We start from the raw sequence: 16,461 nt of genomic DNA on the forward strand, positions 1-16,461 counted from the left end.
AAAATATATATGACCATGTGCGCATGCGGAAGGTGTCTGCCCGATGGGTGCCTCGGCTACTCACACCTATCCAAATGCAGGAACGAGTCACGTGCTCCCAGGCTAATTTGACCATGTGCCAGGAAAACCAGGAGGAATTTTTTGACAGACTAATCACCCAGGTTTAAACGTGGGTCCATCACTATGGCCCAGTCAAAGCAATGAGCATCCTGACTCACCACCACCAAAGAAGGCCCGTGTCCAACCCTCAGCGAGCAAAGTGATGCTCATGTTTTTTTTTGGGACCAGCATGGAGTAGTTATGATGGATTTCCTGGCGATGGATACCACAATTACCAGAACATACTACACTTCACTGCTGCAGATATTGCGGAAGGCCATCAAAACCAAGTGGCGTGGCATGTTGACCAAAGGCGTCCGCGCATCCTGCAAGACAAGGCTCCAGTTCACAACTCGCATGTTGCCCAGACGGAAGCACGGTCCTGTGGAAACGCATTCCTTCCTTATCCCCCGTACTCTCCAGACCTCGCACCATCAGACTTTCACCCTGCCCATATCTGAAGGGAACGCACTTCCACGACGATGAGACGTTGATTTCTGAGGTCAAGCCATGGCTTCTGGAGCAACCTACAGACTTCTACAAACAAGGTCTCCACGGGTACATAAAGTGATGGGAAAAGTGTGTGGCCATTGGTGGTTCCTATGTAGAGAAGGACTAATGTCTGTACCAATTTTCGATTATCTCCGTCCATGGGATCTGGTTCAGGGGAAATCTTTAATGAACGTCCCTCGTATCTATGAAATATATACTTAAATGTAATACTATGCTAAAGTATAGAGGGTCTCCATTTTTTTTACAAAAGAAGCAATTTCCAAAAAAATGGTAAAATGATGTATTTCAAAATTGTGGTCTAAATATGGGCTACTAGTGACAATATCACAAAAAGCAATTAAAATAAAAACAGTCATTTATCGCTAAAACATTATAAAATTCATATTTGTGAATAATCTGTTGTTTTGAAAATCACGCGGAATGGGAAAAATTGAAATTAAGAAAAACATCCAAATATTTGTTGAAAATGTAATCTCAACATTAGACCTCGTCATAGCCCATATTTAGACCATCAAGCTATTTTTCTTCTTCAATTTATTTTCGCTCTCTGTGGTACATATTTCACAAACAAATCATGGCCTTATAAAAGCCCACATTTGTTTTATGTACCGCTAATATCATAACCTATACAAAGAAGATGAGAATTCAGAAAACGCTGAGTTAAAACATACCTGCAAAAAGTTTTCGGAGGTCGAAATTCTATAACAGCGTCCAGAGCCGAAACAAACTACCACTTTCTCATGCGAATTGGCGCCGCAAACTTTGTTCTTGACAGATAACCAGTTCCAATAGCCTCTGCCAGGCTACAGCACCCGGGAGCGCTGATAACTCCAAAACCCATATTTAAAACTTCGCCCATATTTAAACCTTCTCCTTTACTACGAAAAAACTTTGAGATTTATTTTTCAAAATTAAAAAAAAACAGCTTTTCTGAAAAAGTCATTTTTAAACATCTTGATTTGGAAAATATTTTACTAGAAACTTTATCGTGTCGCATATCACATAAAAGTAAACATTGTGATCATTAAGATTGTCGGCCTCCGGGCGGAGTGGTTTGCACACCGCGCTACCACGCCAGAGGTCCCGGGTTCGAAGCCCGACCTGGGCATGGGTGTTTGTGAGTGTCCATTCATCAATCTCATCATATCATCACTCATCCCCATCTTCGCAATTAGCCAAAAGTGGCACACAAGCGGAGTGAAATAAACTAAATGAAACTAAAAACTAAACTAAAGCTAATGAAGATTAATTTCCTCCATTGATTCATTTGGTTTCTTTTACTTGGCATTTCTGCCACTTGTGGCTAATCGCGAAGATGAGTATGAGTGATAATATCATGAAATTGATGCCGGAACCCCTAGAGACCACGAATGAAACAGAGAAAAACACAAGAACGAAAAGCTAAAAGTACAACAGAAGAATTATCCACACCTGCGAGTGGAGACCTGGAGAACAATTCCGAGCGGAAATCGGACCAATTCCGTGGAAACATAGGCTGCAGTCGACACCAAGCACAGAAGGAACACCACTCAATGAAGCGACTCCATACTCACAACTCACCTCCAAATAGTACTAGAGCCTGCAATCTTTTGTCTTTTTCCCAGCGTTAATTTGTATGATTACGTAACCTTAATTATATCCTTCCATGTAAGAGAAACAGCGAATATTTTTTTCCCTGTCGAATGCTGCGCACACAGCGCCAACTTCGACATTTCTGACGATAAAGCGTGGACGTTTCCAGCATCTCCGATGGCCTTGTAATCAAGGAGGTTCAGAGTTCGAAAGCACGTGGAGGGATTTACTGGTTCGGATTGCAGTTTCGGGTGTAGCTAAGTCCCAACTTGCCTATCTGTGCATAACGTGGATTTAAAACTAAAAATGGCTTAACAACGATTTATTTTTAGGATGAGCCAATAAATTAAAAAAAGTTTGTTGGAAAATAGCACTTAAACTTCAATCTATCAATATGTGTATCAATTGTGATTATTGTATTGTATTGTATTGTAGGCCTACTAATTTTGCAAGAAGCAGTTGAAAATTTATGATTTCCGTTTGTTTTTTTAAGGTGTTGTGTAAAAATGTGAAACTCGTGAGAAACAGTTATCATCACATAACAGTGGTGGCTTGTGGTCTGGGTCTATGGGTGTGCACCTCAGCCTCGCGCCCAGAAGTGCTGTCACCCAGACCCAATTATTGCCCCCCGTTTCTCTGGCAATCCAAGCCATAAGAGAAGAGCCGTTCTCTACTCGCCGCTGAAAACAGCGCCACAAAGGTGTGCACTTTGAACGGTCGCTCATGCGAACCTCATTTGATTCATTGATTTCCTTTATTTTACTTCGCTTTTGTGCCACTTTTGGCTAATTTGCGAAGATGGGGATGAGTGATGATATGATGAATGGACATTCACAAACATCGATGCCCCGGCTAGGATTCGAACCCGGGACCCCTGGCGTCGTAGCGCGATGTGCTAACCACTCCGCCACGGGGGACGGCGAACCTCATTCGACAAGAGAGAAACTCCGAAACAGAAATGGCCCGGGAACATTTGATGCTTTGAAGAAATGGCATTCAATGAATAAATATAATAAAAAAATAATTGTATTACACATTTATTTATTTGGGTGGGCACGTGCGAGTATACGAATAGGCAGCAGCTGCTACTGTCACATATTAAATTGATATTATTTGCGACTTAGTATGCATGGAAGATATGTTTTGCATGACATTTTTATAAAAAAAACACTACATATAGACTACCTTGGTCAGTATTTAGAAAAAAACAACGTTAAGTATCAACCCTCTATCAGTACCTTCCTCAGACTTGAAACCAAACTAAAATCTAAAAGTAAATTTTAGTTTGGTTTCAAGTCTGAGGAGGTTTGAAACGTAACGTTTTTAATTAAGTGTTTTCTACTGTGTAGACTGCCTTGGCCAGCTTATTTAGTGTTTTCTCTGTCATGGGAACAAAGCTTAATCGTGTTTCATCCAAAAATTCGTTGTTCACTTTCTCTCTACTGTAGACACAGAAAGGGGGGAGGGAGATAGTGAGAGAAGAGAGAATAGGAGACAAAGACGGAGAGAGATAAGGAAAATAACAAAAGAGGAGAGAAAAAGAGATTCAATTTCCTATGCATTTTTGAATGTGGATATGCTATCCATCATTGCACGTTGTTGAAACAAAGGTACAAAAATACATATAAACATTGTTCAATTCTATCAAAAACACTGATTTCAAATAGAATAGCACTCTCCAGTCATTCATTCAATCATATCATCATTTACAATTAACGTCTATAAGCAGACTTTTGCAACATGTTTATATTTAATCCGCACTTATACAGGGTTATTCAAAAAGAACTCGAAAACATAGGCAAAAAATAAGTGATTAAAGCATCCTTATAGCAAATAACATATTTCCTTATGTTTTCCGTAACTCATTTTACACCTTTGTTTTGACTAACCACGTACAACATAAAACAGTAACAAGAATGAATATATCATTTCTCTTGGATCACAAAGCATAAACAAGCTACAATAAATACTACTACACATGGAATTCAACTTCAGCAAAAGAGTAAGTGTGTGTGTGAACTACAACAATGAGAAAGATGTACAGGGTGCGTGAACAGAGTGCATACGCCAACAATAAAGGTCCAATGAGAATATGAGGAAGTTTTGTTGCGATTCGCGTTGTGGGCATCGTGAATTTCTTTATGGGATTTCACAAACAAGTTATCAATATCTCCTCCCAAATGAAATACCTGGGAATAACTATTTTCTAAGGCAGAGATTCATGAATTTGACATTATCTTCTACGGATCTCAAATGCTAAAAACTTTTGCCCGAGTGTCCAAAATCAGGTGATATATACTGGTGTTGGTACCGAATTGTATACTATTCAGCGTTGGAAATAAGGGGACAATTATCCCAAAACTCCATAAATTATATTTCAATGGTGTGCGGTAACTTTTATCCTTGTGAAGCAGCCCAAGAAAATTAAGAAACTTAAAAATCCTTAAGGTTTCTCTTCCTTCAAAGCGATCTTTAATTGGCGGCTCTTTGAACGTGAATGTTGGTCTTTGTAAACTCATTAGTAATTTCTTCATAAAAAAAATCCATTTGCTTTCTTGCTTTTTCAATTATATTTCCAATTTTAATGAAATGCTTCACTAATCTGCCTCAACCCTGTTAATGGCGTTGTATGGTACAAAAAAAATCATGTACGTATATATTTAACCATACAGTTTGCGACACTACGGTAGTTACAGCAATATACTATATCCCGGGAATATCTGGAGCAAGGTCGCGCATAAAGGTAGAGAAGAGGGGAAAGCGAGGGGCGGAGCGAAGCAGTACACGCTGATATAAACAGCTAGAAGATGCAGTCGCTTTCCCCTTCCACGGAATGTATTATACCTAGGTACAACCTTTGATCAATAAATACGGTGAATGAATTGCTGGCGTGCGGTGTAGTTGGTACTACTGGTTGTCGGCGAGGTCAGGTCAGTGCACCCCACAGATTACATATAGGGGCACCCCTAGGTCTGCCAGTCACCATTCGCGAAGCCGTGTGATTGTCCAGACGTGCAGTTTGTGTGTACGCGTTGTTGGACTAAGGTGCAGTGCAGCGACGCTGTTATGGGTGAAATGGAGCCGTGCAGCAGTTCCTGGCACGTAAGGGGGTTGTTGTACTCCATCACCCTCCTTATTCGCCAGATCTGGCCCCCGCCAATTATTTCCTTTTCCCTCGCTTGAAGAAACATTTAAAAGGACAACGGTTTTCGGACATTGCCGACATCCAACGCAATGTGAACGCTAAACTCAACCTCAGGCTGCCTTCGCCCAAAGTATGCGAGACCTCTACACGCGTTCTCAGAAGTGCATTACCATTGGAGGCGATTATTTTGAAGGACAATAAGCTGTATTCCTGCATGAAATCAATCATTCACTTTCACCGTATTTATTGATCACAGGTTGTAGTTGCAGTTGATTTATTATACGTCACTTTTCTCCGACGAAATGGATGAAGGGTCTATTACAAACACATATGGACGACACAACTCCACACAGGATTATACTGACTAAGAGCCTGGGCGAGAGAATGCAGTTGCTAAGTTGTACTACGTGGAATTGAGGTTGACTTTTGAATGCCTCCTGAAAAGGCCAGAGTGTACGAGAGTGTACGAGAACTAGGAGCAAGGATGTAGGATTTTTCACAATGAATTCCTAGCACGGATAGTTTTGAAGTCCACCAGCACTCATCAAACGGATTCCTGAGGAGTTTCACCGCTACGTGAGTCCCGTACGCGTTGGAACTTAAGCAGCTCGATAGTTCTCCGGCAGAATGATGCGCGCACACATATGCACACTCAGCGACCCGCCCTAAACCAGTGTTGTCACATGAAATGCAAATAAAAACAATGTTTCCTGGTTCTACCTGTAGTGAAACATACTACTATTATCAGGTTTAGCACTGTCTCCAAGGTCCACAAAAAAATATGATTTTTCATCATTTCAACTTCCGATGAAACAAAAGTTCGAGGCGGGGAACAGTCTCTTGCTAACTTTACCCTGGGCTCATCAGTCATCACTAGACCTGATTATTAGGTTCTAAAAAGTGTGCTTTTAATTTCCTGAAATAGACTCTAAAAATCCTAAAATAGGTTCTAAAAATATTAGGCTCGAAAAATATTGAACCAGCTTCTAAAAAAATTGTTCAAAATTTCTGAAAATACTGATTAGGTACAATCGTTAAAAACAAAATTCCAAAGAACCGTAATAAACTTTAATTGGTGTATACATATACACAAGAATCAAATATTAATGTTCTAACCGATTTTTCAATTGTAAGCATCATTTTAAAAATCATCAACACTAAATACTTTTGCTAATAGCAAAAGTTACTTATGAAAAATGACTTATGTATAATTTGCTGCACGATACATAATATTTTTTTATTATCCACAGTCTTCGCCTCTTGTCTGTGAGGATCATCTTATAAGCTAAATGATCTTTCAATACAAACATAGTCAGTGGTGCAAATTTGAATGCTGAAACTTTACAGTGCAAGGTGTGAATGCCACAAAGCACCGAACTGACGGTAAATTGAGCAACACCACAAGGATCAGACGTTTGTCATCTCAACTGTGCAGACAACAGTGGCACCAGTGGAGAGAAAATGACAGAGTATGTTTCAAACAAGTTAGTTACTGAATTTTTTTCATCACCAAACAAAGCAAATACCTCTGTGTGACATAAAAATTCCATGAAACCTTCAAAAATATAAACAAACGAATTTAAAAGGTTGGATTTAGGTGCATAAAGCTACAATACGTTCTAACAAGTAAATTGGTTATTTTAGACACTATAAAACTTAATCAATTATTGCGTTTTTTAATGAAACGCTGACGTAACATATTCCTTATTTGTCCGTCAAGGGTAAAGAAAGATTAAAACCTAAAATTCGAGACTTCTGAATTGAATTGAAACCTCCTTTAAGGCTATTTCGATTTTCGTGAACATCGGATATAGTGAACCAATTATCTTGGGAGTTCGCAATAAGCGGAGTTTACTGTATGTCGTTACGAAAGACATAAATATCATCCAGGTCCTCTTCCCAAAGACTTATTTTAAATGCGCAATCATTTCTCATTGAACCTTCTACCGCCAAAGAGTATAAGCAGAGATATTGCACTGAAAGCTGAGAGAAGAGAAGTTTGCAGAGGTGGTCCAGTCAGAGAGTGTCTGGAGGGAAAAGAAAGTACACGACCAAGGTACAGGGCCTACCTGGGTTCATGTCCCTGTTCGAGAGACACACCTGAGCCCTTGCTGAAAGCGCAGGGCATGAATGTTGCGTTTTCTTGATCTCACATGAGGATGCTTGCAAATGTAAACAAGAAACTATGAAAAAATCTTACACTAAATATATAAACCACTATTGTTAATAACCTCACAGTGACTGGAGAATGCCCAATACTTATGTCCTAAGGTTGTCTTATATCTAGGAGGATGGTTGAGTGCGATAGTATCAGAATGTAGAGCTGTTCTGTGGTGTTTTCTAAAGTGATGGTTATGCTTTTTTAGTCGTAAGTCCTCTTTTTGCTATATTTTTTTGTCTTTTGTTTTGTAGCTAGCACTACATAACGCAATCAACCATCCATTTATGGTAAAATATTGTAAGTTCATCTTGTCAATTGTTTGGTGATGTAAAGTACTGCTATGTCTTTCCTTTTAAGGTTGAGAACGCTCTAACAAGGATATCACATAATTGATCTCAGTCTAAATGCAGATGATGCCATCTTCCACACACTCTATGGTATCAAACTTTTAGCGGATGGTTGCAATGCCGTTTAAACGTTTTCTCTTTTCGATTCAAAGGATATTAGGAATATTTTGAAGACAGTGATTTCTGCTACAACTGTTTCAAGTATTTCCATTGGCTGGTAGATTTTTGGGGTAGTAAATAATCTGTGGTGGTTAGGTTAGGTTTGTTGGGTTTGGTTCTTTTAGAAGACGAAGACGAAAAATGGTTGTGACAGCAATACGGACCTATTTTAAAAGCTTAAACGAATTACGTTGTAGATTGCAATACGTATGTAAACCTCATTTAGAAATTTTATATTAGAATTAGGTATAATCAATTTACGTTAAATAATGTCGGACTTGTGTACTTTATGCAATTGCAAATGCAGTTGTGTTTTCTTTCTTTCCTTCTAATTTATTCGTTGTTCCTACTTCTAATCTATTGTATTGTCGCAGTGGGTGTATGAATTTGTATTATCATATGCTGTGGCAGCGATTTGTAATTTTTGGCACCGCACTATAACTTCTTAACAGTGGCGGCGATTGGGTTCCCAAACCGGGGAGACAAGATGCCAAAACTAGGGGGGGGGCAAAAGTGGGGGGAGGGGGCAACTGACCCTCTCGCCCCTAATCGCCGCCACTGCTTCTTAATGTTAAGCTTTGTCTACCACGAAAAAGTAAACTGTCCTTTATGTACACGTTTTGCATGTTTTGGCTCCATAAAAACCTTGGCAACAACCAACCGGAAGCAGTGTGATAAGTATTATCCGTACCAGCTAACTGTAGACCAGGCGAACGAGAACAAGTCTCTGCGCAAGTAGTGACGCCAGACGGCTCCACCAATGAACAGCGAGAGAAACAGGATTGCGTAATGGGCGACGGGAGTTGCCCGATTTCCAATGCAGTGTTGCAAACTTTTGAAAAGGATAATACCGAACGCACGTGGCAAACGGACCGTATTCTTGTCTCCAGGTCCGTACGATAGGTTTATGAATTTGTTAGGGAAATATTATGGATAAAACTGCAAGAGCAAATTTTGACAAGCCGTGCATTTAGCGTACGCACTAAGGTCTGGACCGTACGGTTGGCAACACTGCGCTTTCACCACTCGATTTTCCTCCTCCTCCTCTGCCGATATGCGCGGCCCTGCTCTACAGTTAGCTGGGACAGGGTTTAGAATCGCTGTACTTGTGGGGATGTATAACTATTAAGGTATTTAAAAAAATATGCCGCATCATATCTGAATATACAGAAACACGTTAAACAGTATCAGAGACTTTCCATTCTTAAAAGACAGTACACACAGCATAGGAATAGGGTGACCATAATATTTTGACCCCAAAACGGGATATCCCAAGGAGATCAGTTTAAGCCTAATTATAAAATTATTGATGTTATTAACGTATTCTTATTTTTTCTTAACGGGAGGATCACGGATGATACATCATAAACAATAAATGAAATATGATCTTCCGTTGTCAAAAGGTATTAATTGTTATAATCTCTGTATGACTTACATAGTGTTGTTTCTGGTCCCTCCTGATCAACTTTAGTCCTACACTGAAGTTGAGGAGTGCCAGGAGTATCTAGCAGAAGAACCAATCTTCTTGAGAGCAGCTTTATTCATCAACCGTTTATAAATCTCCCCGAAAACCTTATCCCACATATCAGACTCGCAACATTTTTCTTTTTAGTATAGATCTTGCTCAGGATAGGGACAGATGGAAGGCATGTGTTGCTGCAGCCATGAACTTTCGGGTTTAAGGCGGCTAGAGAGTTAGTTACTATGTGTCAAGACGCAGGAACTTTAAATTCTTTTTGCGATTCCGTAATAAAACTGCATGCTTATTCACTGCTCTACAAATAACGGAAGACATACAAAACAATGCATATTTTTTAGTGTGAAATGTCTCTCAAATTTAGTCTTGGTTTTCAAGATAACTCCTACACTTTCAAGACGGGACAAATAGTGGTTTTTAATAATATGGACGGGACGAATGGTCATACCACATAGGAAAAATCAAATTCACCCTCCTGCTTAGAGTACATCAGTATTGTTACACAGGTATGCGTAACTATAGTATATCAACACCAGTACACCAGACATATTGACAAGATGAACGTCCTAAGATTATAATAACAATATCTACAGCAGTAGATTCCTTACCTTACACTCAACATTACAAGAAATATTAAACAATTAGAATCTTATAATGTAAATTACTGCACTAAAGTTACCCATTTTCACATCAGGATATTGGCCTCCCTGTAATAAGGAGTGGTTAAATAAAGTTTAAAAATAACAGGTTGTCACACTTGCTCAATGTCATATGACAACGTATAGAGCGACCACAAGGGCAAAAACCTCGGACGAAATGTCCCCGCGCAGCTTTCCCTTCTTCAGTTCAGCTCGGGCCATAAGAAGGCATGGTCCATTCTCCCCCTCCCCTTCACGCGGAAGTACGGTGCACAGGAGTCGCGGGTCTGCGTAGGTTGTTTTGCTTATGGTTCCACTATACGAGTAACGTCAATAAAAACAGATAAATGGGAGTTACATTGTAATCGTAACGTACATAAGTACGACACAAAAATCGCCAATTCTTAAGCCGGCTTTAGACGAAAGCATTTTTCTTTAACATATTTGCTAGCATAAGTGTTATGTAAATGCTTCCAAAAATCTTATAGCAGATAATACTTTACACGCTAGCAACTCGTGTAACTTTTCGGCTAGCTTTTGCGATTACAATGTATAACATATACAGCATGAAAGGCACGTCGAGTTATGTTGAGTGCACGGTGTTTACATTTGAAACAACTAAAATATTCTTACATACGTGTACAGTAAACGTTGTAAAGTATGTATTTAAGCAGTGCCATTGCTTTTGTATCTAATAACGTTTTATACGAAACGTTATTCCTCTCGGTTGAATAGTTATCGTGTTTTAAAAATGTGAAGTGATACATTGTTCACATCTCACGCGGCGGCCATTACAACTGCACTCGTGACCTAGAGATCGCCTCTGATTGGCTATGCTACGAAAAATGCTACGGAAATAGGACGGATCCTATCCTTGAGAAATGCCACGAAATATGCCATGGCATCTGAAATGCCATAGATTTCTCGCTTTACACGGTAGCATTTTATTCATGGCACAAATGTTAAGGAAAATGCTTTCGTCCAAAGCGGGTCTTATCCATAAATGTAATACTACTGGTTGTATCGCAACAATAAACACAGTGTAGTTTGCTAAAGATAGTATCCATTAGAACAGATACTTGATCCACACACACAGGTGTTCGGATCCCACTTTAAACTGTAGGTCCAGTCTTGATTGGCCTATCTGAGCAGAAAGTGAAGACTTTGCCTCGGCGATATGGATTTGGAGAGTATTTTTCCCAACTTGGTTCGTAACTTTCCAAAATCCCACATTTGGGGTGTAAGGAGTGACCTTTTCAAATTACACGCAAAAGTCAAACTCATTTCCACCCGATAAGTGCAATGTTGTAGGTCAACGAGGCTGTGGCGACTGGACTCACAGCCGGTAAAATCCTCTGTAGCACTTGTGTTCTGTCCACGTATATTTGGAATTGTCCTTTCATCAATTTCATTTTATCACCTTTCATCTTCGCGATTAACCAAAAGTGGCAGAAAAAAAGAATTAAATTAAAACAAATCAATCTCAAGGCACATTCGCCATCGGTCTCGTTTTGACACTTCGGTAAATTACAGAGTATGATATTTGAAAACCAAAAATCTTCATTGTGATACTTAGTCATTGTGTATTATTTATAATATGGAGTGTACGAGGGCTACTGGAAAAGTTTCTGCAATCAATATGAAAAAAAGACATGTGAAATTCTGGGAATGGCTTTATTGTTTTTTGCATACGTTCAAACCAATTTTGAAAGCATTTTTTCCACTCTGAAGCTGATACCTCAGAAACCGCTGTTCGGAATGGGTCAACAGCTGCTTCATGCGACACAAATCGCTCACCATGCATCTTATTTTTCATGTGTGGGAACAAAAAGAAGTTATTAGGTGATAAATCAGGTGAGTACGGACAATGAGTCATTAATTCGACATTTTTACTGAACAAAAGTCAACACTTTGGTGTGCTGAGTGAGAACTGGCGTTGTGGTGGTGAAGAATATGACGATTTGGGTTTGTTTTATGCAATTCATTGATGATCTCTGGCAAACAAATTGTTGTATACCACTCAGCATTTACAGTCCTTCGATCTTCTAAAGCTGTTGTTGCCACTTGTTCGCTATAACCGAAGAAACAAGCAATCATTTGCTTGGCAGCACTCCTCGAACGAACAACTTTTGTTGGTTTCGGTTCACTTTGAAACACCCAAACAGTGGGTTGCTGTTTAGTTTCGGGTTCGTATGAATAGATCCAAATTTCGTCCCCTGTAACGATTTGACTTGCCTAGTTGAATTTTTTGAGCATTTCTTTACACCAATTTACACGAGCCTGTTTTTGAGCTTCGGTCAAGTTGTGTGGGATCCAACGGCTTGAAAGTTTCCGTGCGTTCAGATGACCATGCAAAATCGTATGTATTGCTTTCATGTCAATGTTCAAGGATGCCTGAATCTCACAGTATGTCACATACCGATCTCTCTCAATCATTTCACGCACATCATCAACATTACTGGCAACAACAGACGTGGATGAACGACCTTCACGAAATTCATCACTGAGAAATGTGCGACCACGCTGGAATTCGGAAAACCAATTGTACAGAGTCCTATTGGAAGGTGCTTCATCCCCAAAAGCCAAATGAAGTATCTGGATGCATTGTTTCGGTGTTCAACTACATTTGAAATCATAAAAAATCATTGCCCTAAAGTGTTCACGAGAAATGTCCATTTCTCACACAAAACTACTTCTTCAAACTGCTGTGAAAAATAAACGAATAGGCTTAAACAAACAATCAAAGATAATTTAAACATAAAAAAAGGTCTATTCTTCCGATTTTTTTAATAGCGGAACACTAGCGCTACTGATGGTGGTAGTTTGCAGAAATTTTCCAGTAACCGTCGTATGTATATTATGTTTTTATCACAATTTGAAAGTAGAAACTGATCCTGTGCAGCGTGGTTGCATACACATCAGATAATTACTTTTTTTCGAGGGTTCTAGCATCAGAAAGAGGAGTCGTATCAGGAAAAAATACGAAAAGTTATTTCCCTTAATGACCTCCATGTACTGTGTAAGTTTATTCGGCGACAAGATGTTTGTAAAACAAGTTGAAGAAATGGTGGCGGGAATAAATCATTGCTGTCAAATTTCATATTGTTACATTACAATGTCTATTCTAAACAGAATTCAAACTTAGAATATCGGCGTGTTTAATTTAACTAAACGAAATATCTCCAGGGGGAAAATACTTGTTGCTGAGGAAGAAAAAGTTCAAGCAAAATATCAACACGCGACTCATGGCAGAATGCCAGGAAAATTGCTACAGCTGTTTCAGGGTGTCTACAATTTCGTACAAACAAAATTCCGTGAATTTCCCAGGCATTCGAGACCAAGTATTTAGGACAATTTATATATTTACAAATTTGTATAAGGACACTACATTTTCGCTAAACTTTTATTTAAAAAATTATATCAATTATAGTATATATAAAACATACTTGTAGTAAAATGTAATATACTAAACCAACCCAAAAATTGCTACATTAAATAGGAAAATGTCAATAGTCATAGATTTCTATTTGAAAATACGTAGTTCAAAATATGACCTCTTTTCTAGAGTATTTAATATGTAATTTCTACTGTAACTGCCAGTAATATTCAGTGTATCAAACTCTTCTATCATTTAACCAGAACAAATTTAAAATTCCTTAATTGCGATTTTCTTCTTTGTTCAAGAAACTATTTTTAGTGTACTTCCACACAAATATGGATTTCTCCAGAAACCGTAAATTTCATTGACATTTCCAAGACTTGTCCAGAAAAAGTCAATTTCTACCAGGATTTCAAGACTGGTATAAACCCTGCATGAATGAATTAATGAATTGGTGTTTAAAGTCCACTTTATGCACAGTAAGGCTAATCGGGACTGGACCTACAGTTTAAAGTGGGATCCGAACCACTATGTGCCTCCACCGAGTATCGAACCCGGGACCCCTTGATTACAAGGCAACAATGCTACCACTGCGCCATCTGGGAGGCCCAAAAAAACCTGCATGAGAATTAGTTTGCGATCGAGTCTGATCATAATTATTACATTTATAATTACAGCTGACTTAAAAAATTATTCTAATTTAGATATTTTTTCTTCGTTTCGCATCTTCTATGGTTTAATCGTGATGGCCATCCCCCCACACACAAAAATATGCCATGATAGGACTAGATCTACAATTTAAATTGGGACACGGATCACTGCGTAATGTGTCTTTATCAGGAATCAAACCCAGAATTTACTGAATTAGGGATGGTGCTTAGACGAGATAGGTAAGATTCTGCAGTTTTTTCGTTTCGTCTCGATTCATAAGCAACTGTTTTGTCTCGAAATTAATAGTATAAACAACATACGCAGCGTGTGTGTCCACACTTTCCCTTTGTACAGAGGTCATTAAGGCAAACGTTTTATGTTTGACGCCTCATTCCGACGCTACGAGTCCTCGATAAAAAACAAATTTTACCCTGAATATATGCAACACTACTGCCATGAATGGATTAATTTGTTTTTGTTTTTATTTAGCGTCGCTTTTCTGCCACTTTCGGCTAATGAGGATGATATGATGGAATTGATGAAGGCTTTTGATCGATTGAATTGTTGTTTGTTGTTGTTGTTAAACCCTGCATGATTAAATTAATAAATTGGTGTTTAAAGTCCGCTTTATGCACAGAAATGCTAGTCGGGACTGGACCCACAGTTTAAATTGGGATCCGAACCACAACACCGGGTATCGAACCCGGGAGCCCAAATTGATGAAGCGACACACACTCGCAAAGAACACATGCCCAGGCCGGGATTCGAACCCGGGCTCCGTGGCTCCGTAGCGGGCTGTACTAACCACTCTGCCACGGAGATCGGTGGATTAACTTCGCAAATTACTACAAACAAAACACATGACATGTCTACAAATAGACCGGTAGATACCGCCTTGATACGCCTGAACAAGTCTTCACAGTAAAATGAGTTTCGCTTGGGTAAAATTTTCAAGTATCACGCGAGAGTATCGAACGAGACCGAGAATTTGTCTCGTTCTCGTCTTGCTACATCCTCTATACTGAACACAAGGCAACAGAGTTAACCACTATACTACCATAAAGGCCCAAAAAAATCGTCGCGCCTAACATGACGGGACACGAAGCGGGTCACGCTAACCCATTCATCATAAATAGCGGCAAACTCCAGCGGCTGGCCGACGAATTTTATTTATCCGCCCGAAACATAAAGTCTTCGCCCCCGTCGGGCGTAACGCGCCATATGGAATTTTTCATCTGTTGAATCTTACTAATTGTCAAAGCCTCTCGCCTTCACATGTCCCCCCCATTCGAGAATCCCCGCTGAGCAAGTGTGTGTTACAAGTACAACCTGCCGACACATGTCACACAACACACACATTACTGCTATATCCAGCAAGTACTGCTGTCACAACATCGAGAATACTTCCACTGCTTACGTGATTCAAGAACGCTGCTTCCTACAAAGTCTCCCGTCGTGTCTTATATCCTTCCGATGTCTAGTTCCTGCGAAGCCCAGAAGTCACGTCTTGCGAGAACAGAAATGTCAAGAGGCGGCGACGCAAGCTCGCTCTGTCATCTGTGCGTTACGAAAACTTTACCCCCCGTAAGGAATAGTGTTGCCAACCTAGATATCGGAAAGTCACTAACAGAAACTTGAAATATGTTGTTGGGAAGGAGCGCTCTGGTAAGCAAGTGAGAACTGCAGATGGAACAGCGGGACTGTGGCGAAGGAGGAGGCTTCGTCGGTCGCGTTCGTCCACTGATGCGTTAACATCCAGCAGAACTGTTGAAGTTCTTACTTAATGAAATGCATGGTTATTCTACATTATTATTAACTAGTCTATTACACACATTGTTTTTAAAAAAAAGAATTTTTTGTCATAACGTTTATGTTGTATGACCTCACATACGTTCAATTTCTTAAAAAATTGAAACATATGAAACCATTTCTTATTTGGTTTAAATCCTTAATATGAAAACAAACTGGCTCATCTATTTTACACTCAATTCTTCGATCTAATGTAGTTTTCTCTTTAGTTAATGTTACAATACTAACTAACTACGTACTTCACTTCTGTTAATAACAATAAAAACAATAAGTTTTGTTGTTTGTACCGTGAAATAAATTATGCCAATTGCTTAAAGGGGGGGGGGGGGGTTAACGGACCTGTTCGACCTCTCATTCCGACGCCCATGGATGTAGTTGCTACCATCGACATATTTTTGCTGGTTTTGGGGTTGTATTTTCAAAATTCCCGGCACTTCCATGCAGTGGCGTGCCCAAGGGGGGTTGGTTGGGGTCATAACCCCTCCCTTTGGCCCAGTATTCCTAAAGAAAA

At 39.5% G+C, this 16,461-nt stretch overlaps 1 protein-coding gene across 1 annotated transcript in view; it reads right to left on the reverse strand.

Moving 5' to 3' along the window:
* Positions 1–15,597, reverse strand: part of olf186-M (Ki-ras-induced actin-interacting protein-IP3R-interacting domain olf186-M) — a 234,393-nt gene extending 218,796 nt beyond the window's left edge. Inside the window, exons 1-2 of the mRNA XM_083143998.1 lie at positions 15,559–15,597; positions 7,399–7,491 (exon numbers count right to left, since the gene is read on the reverse strand). Coding sequence (XP_083000124.1) covers positions 7,399–7,408 — 10 coding nt within the window. The 5' untranslated portion in view covers positions 7,409–7,491; positions 15,559–15,597. The remainder of the gene's footprint in view (positions 1–7,398; positions 7,492–15,558) is intronic.
* Between the last annotated feature and the right edge of the window lie 864 nt (positions 15,598–16,461).

The sequence above is a fragment of the Lepisma saccharinum genome, chromosome 22, assembly GCF_977018435.1.
Source record: "Lepisma saccharinum chromosome 22, izLepSacc3.1, whole genome shotgun sequence".
NCBI classification, from domain to species: Eukaryota; Metazoa; Arthropoda; class Insecta; order Zygentoma; family Lepismatidae; genus Lepisma; species Lepisma saccharinum.